Source organism: Anomalospiza imberbis, chromosome 4 (genome assembly GCF_031753505.1).
Source record: "Anomalospiza imberbis isolate Cuckoo-Finch-1a 21T00152 chromosome 4, ASM3175350v1, whole genome shotgun sequence".
NCBI lineage: Eukaryota > Metazoa > Chordata > Aves > Passeriformes > Viduidae > Anomalospiza > Anomalospiza imberbis.
In genome coordinates this window covers 16,731,134-16,745,607 of record NC_089684.1, presented here as the reverse complement: position 1 = coordinate 16,745,607, position 14,474 = coordinate 16,731,134, and the positions used below count along the sequence as shown (strand labels likewise).

At 38.4% G+C, this 14,474-nt stretch overlaps 1 protein-coding gene across 2 annotated transcripts in view; it reads left to right on the top strand.

The window, feature by feature from the left end:
- Nucleotides 1–14,474, top strand: part of MND1 (meiotic nuclear divisions 1) — a 40,994-nt gene that overhangs the window by 10,582 nt on the left and 15,938 nt on the right. For both annotated transcript variants that reach the window (XM_068187250.1, XM_068187249.1), the window contains exons 5-6: nt 11,159–11,233; nt 13,043–13,157. In XM_068187250.1, the coding sequence (XP_068043351.1) occupies nt 11,159–11,233; nt 13,043–13,157 (190 nt within the window). The remainder of the gene's footprint in view (nt 1–11,158; nt 11,234–13,042; nt 13,158–14,474) is intronic.

Here is a 14,474-nt window from a genome sequence, read left to right as displayed (position 1 = left end):
TGTGGAATACCTTTGGAATCCATGGCTTAATGCTTTCGATAGAAAGTTTATTTTTGCAGTGTGATATTTTCACATTATCCATTGAAAAGCTGTATTCAGTGTGTTTTTAAAAATTCTTTGTCTATTATCAAAAAAAAGGACTTGCAAGCATAAAATGTCTTAAGGTTTATCATTATCTTAGGCTTTGCTGTAATACATTTAGAAAGCTTAGCACTATCTTTTTCATATATATTTTATTTTTTTTAGTGAGTAGATAGCATGGTTAAAGAATTGTCCTCTAAACCAGAGAACGATGTTTGCAGAACCAGAAGTCAGAACGTTTGCAAATAATGTGTGACTTATGTTAGGAATTACTTATTTAGACATTTCTCTCATTCATTAATTTAGTCATATGTGTGCTTGCAATTTAATTTTATTAGGTTGCAGAAAATGTAATAAATTGTTCCTTTCCAGGAAAAATAAAATTCTGATGGCTGAAGAGGTCTTTCTTTTAATGCCATTATAAGGCCTTGAGCAACTTGGTCTAGTGGAACGTGTCCCTGCCCATGGCAGAGGTAGTTGAGACTGGATGGTCTTTAAGATCCCTTCCAACCCTTACCATTCTGTTATTCTGTAATGTGTAGGCAGGATCCCAGTGTGTTGACTAAGCTGTTAGAGCAGTCTTCCCATATACATGCTGGGCCTCCTTTTTTCCCCTCTTATTTGGGGACATGTTATTTAGCTTTCTACTTAGTTAGATATTCTTTCTTGGATTGCCCTGACCATTTTGATAGTCTGCACCCCCAGTGAGCCGGGTGATTTCCATTCTGTGCTGGGTCACATTTTTTATTTCTCTTGCATAGTAATTACTCTCCCAACAAACAATTAGTGACTCTTTCCATGTTCAGCCTTCTGGCTTTCACTGACCTGTACATTTTATTTGAACTGAAGGACTAGACTCATAAGGAAATGGCTTACTGCAGAGCTGGTATGGTATGACTAACTCTCTTCAAACCATCCAGGGGGAGCTGTAACAATAAGAGCAAGAGGCTGAGAATTTGCATAATTTAAACATTGTGGATATGTTGGTTACATCGATGCCCATTTGTTCGTTGATCCTGTAAGGCTTATTCCCTCTATTAGTCCCCTGGAAAATGCCAATACAATTTTATTAGAATAGTCCACAATTTTTGTTACTTCTACATCTTGCACTTGAAAAATGGTGCTATCTTAAAATGATTCTGCATTTACTGTGTCTTAAAATAACCGTCAGAGAAGACTCTTCTAATGCTGTAGCTTGTTAGAGCCTTCTGGAATTATGTTTTATGGCATGCTACAAAGCCCTGGAGAGTATGCTTAGTTACTGCTGTCATGGCAGATTTCTAAAAATACCAGTGCTCTGGAGGCTTCTGTTGGAATTAAGAAACTTCATAATTTGGTGTTCATTAGTTGAATTTCATGCTTTTCCTTTTACTCTTAATATGTATCTAACATGATGGCAACTGGGAAGTGTAGGTTTTCCTCTCCTTGATGAGCATAAGGTAAAATCGGCATGATTTAAGATCAGTTTTTTAAAAAACTCTCTCTGTAATAACTCTAAAGAATTTAATGTAGGTTTGAAGGAGGATTCCTACTATACTAAAAAGAATAGATTGATATTTATTCTGATATTGCAGGAAAACCACTAGGCTTTTCAAACAGGGTTGTGTGTGACACTGAATTTTTTTGGTAATATCATCACACAGTTTACCTTTTTGAAGAGGTTTGCACTCTGGCTGCTGGCTCAATTCCTGGCATTGCAGTGAAATTGTTAATCTGAAAGGAAAAGAAACTGGAAGTAAAAACAGGGCTCTCACTGCAGAAGCAGTCAGGTCTGGCAGAGACGGAGTCCTGCATATCTCCCCGTGCTCCATGATCAGCAAGGCAGGTGGGAATGACAGTTCAGCAGATCAGCAGAAAACCAGCATCCCAAGAAACTTTAAAGGCTTAAATGTTCTGTGCTGTCTGGAAGTTTGCCTGTACTGTAATGCCAGAAAGTTCCAGCCTGATGATAGGCAGACAATACTACTTTCAAAGCTGGTTTGGAGACAGTGAATCGTAGTCCTATTTAATGCAAACTTTGACTTTCACCTTAAAATCTTTTAATTCAATTAATATAGCGTATTTTATTGTAGAAAATTAGCATGCATACACAAATGAGCTACCAGCAAGTAATTATAGAAGTCTCACTTCATAGAATTTTCCTCTTCTGAAAGGAATAAAATTAAAGAAAAAAAAAAACAAAAACAAAAAAAACAAACCAACACAAACAAACAAAAAAAACAGTATAAAACCAAAATGTGCTAAGCTATTTTGATGCAGGGAGGCTGTAGAGGAAAAGGTCTTTCTTGTCACAGCCAAACAGCTCATTATTTTTGAACACATGATAGTTTCATGAAAGACTCTTCTTTGTATCAAGAATTGGATATGACTGGTGATCTGTCTAAGCATTACTTAAAAATGACAAAATTGGCATAAAGCATGAGTATGTAAAACTGCTGTCAAAACTCTGAAGTTTGATAGATGTATTTTACTGAGGTTTATTATTTTACTGATAATATCTCAGTGTGGAATTTGGGCATTTCTAGAAGGCTGTGGAATAAAGTTTGATTTGGTTTTTAAAGTCTTTAAGCAGAATGTGAGCTTGGGGAATATTGCATGAATATTGTGTTTTAACTTGTGCCTATCTCCAGTTAGTCCCTGAAGACATTGTCAGTGTATGGCCCAGCTGCTTCAGGTAGCAGTCTTTAAAAACCCTTTAGGGAAAAATTAAAACTTCTCTTCATTCTCTCCCAAAGAGAAAATATCTTTCTGTGTTTTTCCTGTCTTGAACAGAGCTATTAACTACCACCTTGGACTTTGTAGGTTTATACCCTAATATTCAGTAGCAAGCATATCCTTCATGTCCAGGTATGAAAATTTTCTGTAGTTCTGTCAGTCATGTGAATGTCTTTTGAAGTTCTTTCAGCTTTCCTTGTTAGGTTGCTTGCATTTGTGAAACAGTGTTGAATGAGGTGTTTCAGCTGGTTTTTTGTTGGTTTGGGGTTTTTTTAAGTTGATTGGGGCATACTTGATATTTGTATCTGAGTAGACGGCCATCTGTCCCTCAGGTCGTGCCAATTACGCCAACTCTGAAAGCAGCCACAGAAATTCAGTTCTTTCATTGAGTCTGCACAACTGTTTCTTTCACCTTTTGTCTTTTAAGGAGGTTGGCCTTGAGCAGTTATTTTTTGTTGCGTAACCACTACTTATCAAATGGTGTTGCAAATGAATGAAGCAAAAACAAAAGCTCTTGGCAAGACATTTTCTCTAAATTAACTTAGTTATTATGGCAAGTCTAAAAACATGGAAAATAATTGAATTAAAATACTTTTAATGTAGAGGCATTTGCTGTATAGTAATAGTATTAAAATAATTGCAGGTAATGTCATCATGTTTGTTACCCATGTGGATGGGTGAAGATTCCTGTGGAGGGGGAATTTCTCATTTGTTTCCTCTGAATACCCCATGTTTTATTTTATTTGCCAAAAGGAAAAGGACTCATATTCAACATGCCCTGAGAACAGAGCCGTGCCTAATTTACTGCATGATATTTCATCTTGCTCTCATCTGTTAGCATGTTAAGTAAATCAGGATGATAGACCTAAATTTAATATTTTAATATGAAATGAATTGTGTTTGTGGGAGGGTCAATTAAATCAGTATTTCCCACATAGATGCTCTAGCAAAACGTAGAAATACTGCTTATAAGTGCAGAGATCTAACAATAGTTTTTGAGTCTTTGCAGTGCTTTGTCAAACAGTTGTATGGTGAGTCAGATATTTTTTCAGTTTAGTCCCCTGAAAAAAACCTTCACGTGCTTAGCATGAGTGTCAGATACTTTTTTTTAATCACTGACTTTTTTACAGTACTAAACTAAAAATTCACATTTGTTATCTCTTTAGTACCTCTTAAAAAAGTCAGAAGTTGCACACTGGCAGGATTAGTAGTATGATATTTTGGAGCAAGTGTTATTTACTTAAAATAATCAGTGTGTCATCCTTTAATTTTGAATAGCAAATATGATGTGTTATGGGGGAAAGGAAATGTGTTCAGCTTTGTCTTAATGAGCATGATGATGGAGTCAAGAGTTTATGGGTCAGGATAAAAGGGTGGAGTAGAAAGAGTGACAATATTGTGGGTATGTGGTGCAGGCTGCCTGATCAAGAGGAGGAGGGGGATGAGGCATTCTACAGGCAATTAGCAGCAAGTCTCAAAGTCACAGGCCTTGACTCTTGTGGGGGAGTTTTAAGTACCCTGATATCTGCTGGAGAAGCTGTACAGCAATACACAAGCAGTCCAGGAGGTTCCTGGAAAACATTGACAATAACTTCCTGCCACAGGTTGTAGAGGATCCCACAAGGAATGATGTGCTGACTGACCTTATAGTAAACAACAAGGAAGTCTTGTGGGGATGTGAAGGCTGGGGCCAGCCCTGGCTGTAGTGACCACAAGATTGTAGAGTTCAATGTTGGATGAAGAGGTAGCAGGACAGTAAGCAAGATGATGACCGTGGATTTTAGGTGAGCTAACTTAGCCCCTTTAGGGATATTCTTGGAAGAATCCCATGGGAACCAGGCTCTGCAGGGAAGAAGGGTCCAGGAGAGTTGGTTATCATCAAGGCTCACTTCCTCCAGGCTCAAGAATGATGCATCCTAATGAGAAAGAAGTTGGGCCAAGGGCACAAGAAACCACCATAGATGAATAAAGAACTGCTGTCATTACTCAAGTAAAAGAAGTTCACCAGAGACAGAAACAAGGCCAGGCCACTTGGAGTGCGTATTGAGAGGTGGTCAGGAGAAGTAGAAATGAGACTTGGAAGGCCAAGTCCCATCCAAAATTACATTTGGCCATCTCCTGAAATTCAACAGAGACAAATGCAGGGTCCTGCACTCAGGGAGGAAAAACACCATGCACCAACACAGGCTAGGGGCTAACCTGTTGGAAAGCAACTCAGCAGAGAAGGACCCAGAGAACTTGGTGGATAGCAAGCTGTCCCTGAGCCAGCAGTGTGCTCTGGTGGCCAAGAAGGCCAGTGGTATCCTGGGGGTACATTAGGAACGGCATGTTGAGGGAAGTGATCCTGTCCCTCTACTCAGTCCTGGTGAGGCCACATTTGAAGTTCTGTATCCAGTTCTGAGTTCCACAGTACAAGAGAGCTATGGAGCTCCTGGAGGAGTCCAGTGAAGAGCTACTAAGTTGGTGAGGGTCTGGTGAATCTCTCTTACGAGGAAAGGCTGCAGGGGCCAGGCTGATTCAGCCTCAAGAAGAGGTGACTGAGAGAGGACCTCCTTAATGTGTATAAATATCTAAAGGGTGGCTATCAACAGGATGAATCAAGGCTCTTTTTGGTGGTGCAAAGCAGTAGGACGAGGCAGCACAGGAAGTTCTACCTGAAATGAGGAAGAAGGTCTCTGTACAGGTGACCAAGCACCAGCACAGGTTGCCCAGAGGGGTTGTGGAGCCTCCCCCACTGGAGATATTCAAGAGCAATCTGGACACAATCCTGTGCAATATGCTCTAGGACAACCCTGCTTGACCAGGGAGATTGGACCAGATGATCCACTGTGGTCCTTTCCAACCTGAACAATTCTGTGATCCTTTTTGTCCAGAAAATCAAGTTTATTCCCTATCCTCTACCAACTTTTTGAATTGACTCTTTCAAAGATTGCATTAAAAATCTTTTTATGGTAAAATTTATATCATGTATAAAGAGAAGAGAGTTCTTGAATTGAACATTTTTCCAATAATGCAGTATTAAAAAAAAAAAAAAGTTCTTACGAATACAGAAATATGGTGGGCCCTAACTTTTCTGTTCTCTTTTTCTATAGTCTGTTTTCCTTCCATTTTCAGATGTTCTCTTGCTGAAAAAAATCTCATTTATTCTTCAGTTTATGAGTAAAAAATTCTTACCCTATCTTGCTTTGGTCTCTACTCTTGTTCTTACCTATATTTCCTGAACTATTGCTAGTTGCTCCTTCTAAGTCCCACCAAATACAAATCCCTACTTGCTGAAATGACTTAGAGTGACTCAGATCTTAGATCTTAATTGTGTTTATGTGGTGAGTGTGTGTTTGCTGTTTATGCCTCACTAAGAGTTTATCACATCCCCGACTGAGGTCCCACTGGGCCTGGTGGCTGCTCCTACTGTAGTTCGGTTCACTGGGTGGGTTATATGGAGAAATGGCATTATGGAGAAATGGCATTTCATGAGTGATACGGGACATCCCAAGGTCACAGCAGAAGCCACAGTACTGCAGGTCACAGGAGGGCTCTCCAAGCTGTTGTGACTGTGATTAGCTGGCTGCAAAGTTTGCTTGCATGTATTTGGAAACTGGGAAGCATGGATTTGTGACTGTGTGTGTAAAAAGAGTAGCTGTATGTTTGTTTAGTGTAGTACTTAAGAAAGCAGTTCTGCACTTCAGTGTTCTGCCCTTCGGGATTTTTTTCTTCCTCTTTAAGTTTTAGTCAACAGTAATTATTAAGTGATTTCTTTTAGTAATGTTCTGTGCCTTTCTTTTAACCCAAAGATCTGTTTTCAATATTTTCAGATTATTTTTTGGCTGTTGATCTTTGCCTTTTTCCTCTCTATATATTATTAGTCTGTTTTTAGCTTCAATATTTTCTTTCTTTAAAATCTAGAGGAATGCTTTGAAGTACTTTCTCTACATGTCTTCTGTCAATTCTACTTAAGTTTTTCAGTAGTGAGTTAGTTTTCACATAGAAAAGAAATATACCTATCTACTGCTTAATGTTACCCTAAACTTCTTGAGCTGCTTTTGTCTAAGCCGAAAGCAAACTAGCCTTGCCTTTAGCCTGAAACAAGGCACAGTGAGCTTCAAACCTAAAGCAAATAACTTTGCAAGTTAGAAATAATTTAAAAATGGATGTCTTTAGTTCTTCTGTAGTGCCACAGTGAGTGGTGATCACAAGAGCAGTAGTTTTTAATACCATTTTTGGTTGAGTGTTTGGCTGAAAGAAAACCAAACGGATGGTATTTCTCTTTCAGACCATAATGATAGTGAGTTAACAGCTGTGAGCACTCTTGGTGGTTAGCATGTGAGACCTTGGCTTGATTCTTGGCCAGTGAACATACCCAGGGGCTGGGTTTGCATGGCTTATACTAGGTTTGTAGATATTTAATATGCTGGTGAGACAAGCTACATGTTTGGTGGGGTACTTGTGGTTAGTTAGAGTGGTTAAAAACAGGGAATCAGAAGGCATAGGACCAACAAAAACTTCTGCTGGAGGAAAAAAGGTTGTTTTTTATTCTAAAATAAAAGTCTATCAGGCAGGTTTTAAGAAGGAATGGAACTGAAACCTGCTGCTGTTGTTTGCTGGGGTTAAACGTTCCTCTTCCAAATGTACATCAGTGGCTTGCTGAAGTGGAGCCATGGTATTAATGTGTTCATAGTAGTTTATAAATTATGTGAGAATGTCTAATCTGTGTTCTTTGATACAAACCAGACTCCAGGTTCTGTGATGGAACTGGTGGTTGTCACCAGCACATAGCACTTTGCACACCCAAACTGCTGCACACATGTATAGCTAAACATTGTGATGCCTTTGCAGAGTAGGAAAAATCCTTTTGGGGATTTTTGGGGGACTTTGGATTGAATTAATGTCTAAGGCTAGCCATTTAATTGATCACACTGGTCTGTAAACTAAAGAAATTGTTCCCCAACTCTCCTATTTTATAGGTGCTAATTACTTTCTTCATTAAACTGTCTTCTTGCAGGCTCCAACTGTGTTTTGAAAACAGGAAAATGCTCTTGTGGAGAACATTTTTAACTTAATTTTGAATTATTTAGTCTCCTCTCCTTTTTCTTTCCCCTAGACGATGTTTTTGCTGCTTTCTTGCATCTTGCTTAATCATGTGCTGATTCAGAGCAGTCATATTGAAGACACGAAACTTTGTAGTGGAGTAGAATATCTGTACTTAATCACCACACCTACACTTGTGGTCAGTTACACTTGTGGCAGAACGTTTTTCCTGTGTCAGCCCAGAGATCTCTCAAGAAATAATAGAGGGGACACAGTATCTTTATCTCTGGACCAGTCTTCTGCTTTTGGGAGTGGTTAATGTTCCTTGAGAAATTGTTTGCCAGTTCCCCTGAAAAATGTCCCCAAAGTTGCTCCAGGGATTGAAATATTCCATTTGCTACTGTGCTTCTTTTGCAATCAGGCTTTTCTACAGCTGGTGAGTGGGAAAATAAGTCACTGTATTTGTCCAGATGTGGTTGTCTGCTATCATACATACGCAATGTTTGCATGTTCTGCTTTTTTTTTTTTCTTTTTAATGCCCTATAAACTGTCATTTGCCATTTGCACTTGCCTTTCAATTATTGTATCATGTGTATCCGTCTTTCCTCTGACTCCTTTATCCTTGCCATCTTTCCTTCTTTCATTATAGTTATTTTCAGCTGTGCTCCCACCTCTCTATCCAAGCCTTTCCACTTCTCCCGTAGTCATAGATTCTTTGTACAAACTCTGGCCATCTGTTCTTCACCCTTTGAATCCTTGTCCTGTGTTAGGGTTTTTTTTATATCTTGCCTCCTTGTGCTATTCCTTTCTGTATCCTCAGCCTTTATTTGTTGTTATAGGGGATAACCACCATGACATAGAAATACACAAAAAGCTGAGGTGTCAATTTATTTCAGAAATTTTTTAATGTGAAATAATAATTAAAGAATACTTTAAAAATCTAAAAATACCCAAGCAATTAAAATCTGTGAGTTAAGAAAGCAGTATCTTAAATGAGATTATGTAAAAATCATCTTTGCTTTTAGGCAAAGGAGGGTCTTCTAATCTCATGGCACGGCAACCTTGCATGTTGTGTAGGACAGAATCTAAGAAATTCCTTTATCTCCCATAATTTGTCATTAGTGTCTCTTGCATTAGTAAATAATGTGGAATATAAAGGATCAAGAAAATTATAAGATGCTTTATTGGGTGCTTCCATGCTGGAAACCAGCTTCTATGATTTGCACTGCCTTGAGAGCTCCTTCTGTACATCCATTTTAGAGAAAGCAGAAACATTCTTTAAGAACTTAATGAGTATGAAAAAAAAACAAACCAGAAAAAGTGACACCTTTATGACCTCTCTTGCAGACAGCATTGGCTTCTTTGCACTTGCAGTATAAGGGTCTAGGTTAGCTCCTTGGCTTCTCTGTCTCCTCTGTGGGTTTTGTTCCAGAAAAATCCTGTGTTCAGAGATGCCAAATGATGTGTTCTGGGGTTTGTCTTCTTTGGACTTAATGAACTGCAAACTGCATCTAAGTACTTACCCTCTTCTGAACTGTATACCTCTGTTTAGTATGGCATCATGTGGGGACTAACACACCTCTTTTAAGAATTTTGTGGAAAGCCTGGAAGGAGTACTCTTGACTAGCCACCAGAATTAAGATGTTGGTGTACTTCAAGCCACATAGTGAAACCTATGCTGCCTCTGTGGTTTCTCACACTGAGAGCACCAAGTAAACAGCTGGACATATTTTTCCTTGAAGTATGCCTTACCATTAGTATAATTCCTATATAAATTGAAGAAAACTAAAGCATTCGTTTAGAAAGGAGACTTTCTTGTCTGTATGCATGCTCACACATGCATGAACACAGAGTAATTATTTTTAAAAATTGAGTTGTGAAAGGAACCACTAAACCCAGTGAGCTGCAGTTGGGCTGTATCCTAATCTTTATGGACCACCAGTATGGAGTTTCTTTTTACTGTTATGACTGATCTCCAAGACCTGGCAGTAAGCTCTGCCTGATATTTATCATACATTTACATTTAATATTCTGAAAATATGGACCAAACGTTTGAAATTGAGATGTGATTATACCTCCAAAGGAGTTGTGTTGCATGAATGTATTTATATCAGCTGCATGATTTTAACAATATGGTTAAATTATCAAGGCTGGGGATTGCAAGAAATATCTGGGAATGCTTTTGCACTCAGTGGGATCCTCAGTGAGAAAGGGAATGTAGAAGTGGAGGACTCATGTGTGGGATCTTGGGGTAGAGCAGAGTAAAAGTTGAGCTCTGACAGCTGTTCTTTTCACGATTAATGTGATATACTGGTATACTGATTGGTGCTTTAGCTTTAAAACTAAAACAAAGGGTACTCAAAAAGCATGCTATTGTTTATTTTTTTTTCTTTTGTGTTGGTTTCAATGCAGTAACTGGTTTCCCAACTATATTTTATTAGATTTTTTTTTCATTCTTATTAATCTCATTTAATATTTCAAGGTGCTTTGTCTGATGCTGAGTATGGTGTCCCTGAGGGTCGAGTCCTACTCCTGCTCAGCTTAAGAGTTTCCAAAGTATCTCTGGAAAACTGCCAACCAAACTGGAAAGGCCTGGTTCAAGATGGGTGTCAGGTTAATGGAGAGAGATGTCTCTTGGCAAAATATTTCTCCTGATACAACAGAAAAATGGAAGGATTGTTCACACCAGTGCTGTGATATTCCTCTGCCTCAGGCCTGAAGGAAGGGATCTCTGTGAGGTCTAGCAGTGCAAGGGCCACACAGTAAAAGGGGGCCATAGCTTTACATGCCTTTGAACAGAGGCTTCTGTTCATCAGCATGTAAAAGGGATTGGGGCCGTGCCAGTGGCATACCAGACTTTGGGAACACCGGTATCCGCTGAGCAGGTGGACCTGCTGCAGCTTTTGTCACTGCTTCCATTGAATAGCGACAGCTGGAATAGGACCAAAGGAGATCATCAGATCCAAAGCCTCTGTGTTACGGGGTCCTTTGCATAGAGATGCCAGATTATGGTATGAAATAGGATTTTAGTCCCATGCTGAACATGCAGTATATAACAAGATTATGTGCCACAAGAAAGAAAATTTTTTAGACCTGAAGTTGTTTCCTGTAATTCTTCTCTGCAGTTCAGAGCCTCAGATTTATATTTGGGCACTTTTGTATTTATTTTGTCTTTATTTTTATTACATAAGTTATACATGTATTTTAAATTTTAAATACATGTATTTAAAAAATACATATCCACTTGTTTATTTAAATACATTAATATGTATGCACATTTTATAGCTGTGTTTAATATGTTACTGAAAAAGTTTGATTTTGTTCTTTGTTTTATCAGTTTGCTGAAAGCAGTCAGAAAAAAGAGGCTTTACAAAAAAGCATTGAAAAATCAAAAATTGGACGTGAAGATACTGTAAGTTGCTTTGGGGGGAGTTAATCCTACAAGGAAATAGTGCTACAAGTATTTAGTTCTTGTAAATACTAATGAGTACTTCCAGGTATTTTCAGATTTAAAAATATCTTTAAACTTGAACTACCCAGAGGTGTGTACCAGAGTTGCCAATAGTTGCTGAACTGCCAAATCTGGTAACTACAAACTTAAATGTTGGTTTGGGTGTTTTTCAACTTATTTGTAATATAGATTCCTAAATTACTGTTCTGAGCAGTCATGTAAGCCCGGTGCTCTTTGCATGCTGAAGCTGATAATACTGCAAAAAATATATCTAGGCTTCATATTTGTCATAACCAACATACTAGTTAGAAATACTTTGTATGGTATTCTGAGTTGCTGACTTGCATTGAGATGCTCAGTCTAAAACTATTTAAGCCTCCAATAAACACGCATAGCCAGAAGCTTTCTGGAGGAATTGAATTTTGTAGGAAAGTGCCAAATCTTCACATCCAAACTGTTTTGTAGAAACACTCTAGGTTTCCCTTACGTATGTTTCATTTATCTAGTAAGGAATAGAGTGAACCTTACCATCAAACTCTGTTAAAGTTGCAGTTCCACAAATTCAGTTAAAACCTGCTTTTTGGCAGTGTCTTTAATGGGGATTCTTTATTCATTCATTTGCAACAATCTGTAATCAGGAATCACAGGCAGGTTTCTCATATAGTTGTGCTTGTCATGTTTTCAAACAAACTGTTTCGGCTTTGGGCTTCTCCAGCATGTGGCCTGCCCTACAGAAAGCTATTGGTCTGGAAATCCTGTTCTGGCTGATTTTTCCAACGTTTTTCCTTCCTGATTATACATCAGGAAGAAGTCCTAAAAAATCTAGATTGCAATGTAGGTCTCCAAGCATCTCACCTCTGTACCTCAGGATCTGGAAACTTGATTTCCATTCTGCATTTTCAGAACATGCTGAATCTGAGCTGTTGGCAAAAGCACTGGGAATATGGAAGTTTGAGGTGGGGCAAGAAACCCTATAACTGTAAACAAAACCCCAAATCCACAAACATCTCAGACTGCTGCTGGGTTACCATGGAGATTGCCACTGGTAAAATCTCAGTGGTTTACCAACTCATGCAATCTGGCCCTTCTAGGCTACCCTAGCTTGAGTTATTTGAATATCAGCCAGTTCCAGTGTTTGTAACTACAGACTGATTTAGAAGTATGTGCTGAGCTGGCTGTGGGAGAGCTCATGCTGAGTCAGTGTCTGTAGATTCTTACTGATCGATAGAATCTTTGAGGTCAATATTGTGTACAATCCTAGCAAAGACTACCATGTCGTAAATGTCTGAATTTATTTTTGAGACCATTGCTCTTCAATGGTGTGGAAAAAGAAAGAAGACAACTAAATTCAGAGGGTGTTCATACACAGCATCTCAGTTTGTAGAAGAGTGGGCGGTAGGTTTTTCTGTAATGCCATCTTTAATTGCAAGACTAGCACTCCTAAATACTGCTTAACCTTTAAGCCAAATAATTAAGAGATCTCTTTGGAGTTTGTTAAAACATGGTTCAACGATTGTAGAAAATTGTTCTTTTGTTGATCCATTTTGGCCACAATTTTTTTCTTTCCAGTTGGTGTTCAGTATTATTTAGTGTCACTGAGAATTCTATGTAATAAAATAAAATGCTCAAGTGGTTTATAGATGGAAAGCAGTTGTGAAAGCAGCTTTTTAATTTGTATGTTTTTATTTTTTAAAAAACTTTGTGTGATAATTACTATATTTAATGTTTGGGTTTTTTTTTTGTATTTCCCAACATCCTTTGAATCCTCAGGTGGATCGTGCAGCTCTGCTGAAGGAACTTGCTGCCCTTCGGCAGAAAAAAGAGCAGCTAAAGACAGAAATAGACAAATACAGGGAATGTGATCCAGATGTGGTTGAAGAGATGCGTAAGTTGTGTATTGTTTAAAGTGATCCTTTGCCTGAAAAGGTCTGCACTTCTTTAGCTTAAAATCTGGTATTCAGAGGTTAGTCAAAGGATAACTGCTTTTCTTTTTAAAGCTGAGCATACAAAACAGATACACTGACCATTTATTTTCAGGTTCTGTTCTGTTATATTTGAGGAGGTTTATTGATACTTACTCTGCCACCACCTAAGCAGTCAAGAAACAATCCTATAATTAAAATACTCTGATGCTTTAGAATTAACATCAGGATCATCCTTTCCAGAACCATATGAATTCTATAACTTGTGCTGTACTCTAGAATGTGTCTAGGAAGAGGAGTCTCTAGCTCCCATTTACATTCAGTTCCATGCTGTTAAGAGGGGTATCTTTCTACTTTGTCTTGCCTATTTAAAACATAAGCATTTCATTAGAGACACTTAATTGTCACTTACACAAATGTAGGTTATCACACTCTTGACTGACTGTACTGTCTCTGACATGCTGGGTTTTGGTTGGAGTTTCTAACTCTAATGGAATATAGAGAATGATGAGTGATTTTAATACAGAATTTGGCACTGAAATGCACTTAATATTCTGATCCTTAGCATGAAAAATGAAAAGCATGCATGAAATTTTATTGAATTTTCTCTACTGCAGCTTTCATGTTTTATTTATTAGGCTCTTGCATTGCTACCCGAGCACCACTGCATATTCAGGTTGCTGCAATGCCAAAATGCTGTTACAAAGTGACAAGAAACAGTCACAAAACTTTTTCTGAAAAGAGATGTGGCTAAATCTTTCTCCTTCCTTATTTTACTAACAAAGTCCACAGCTTTAGAGCTCTTCTGAGAGAAAGCCAGGAACATAAACAGAGTCGGCAGCATTCTCCAAATTTGGACAGATATTATTTATTTTGAGGGGCTGTGGCATTTTTTGTCAGCTGTGTTATCTTTCCCCAAGGATGTAGTGGTATGCCAGGGAATAAGCAAACTTGAGACCTGAGGTTAGTTACTGTGCTGTAAATCCCTTGCTGCCTGCTCTCCTGAGGAGAAGACACATTCCAGCTGATTCCAGCTGTAAAAATGAATGAGGTTAGGCAGATACCAACAGCAGAGGGATGTGTAGCATCGGGTATTTTAACTGCTGAGGTACACTTACAGTCAGCATCTCACAGAATGGTTTGAGAGCCTCTTTTTTGAAACAGTCACAGTGAGCATGTTCCTAAATACAGCACGAGGGAGCAAATCACAGCTGCAATGCTAGGGCAAGCTGCATTAGCTGGCAACATGGAGACTAGTATCCTGAAAAGAAAGAGAGAAA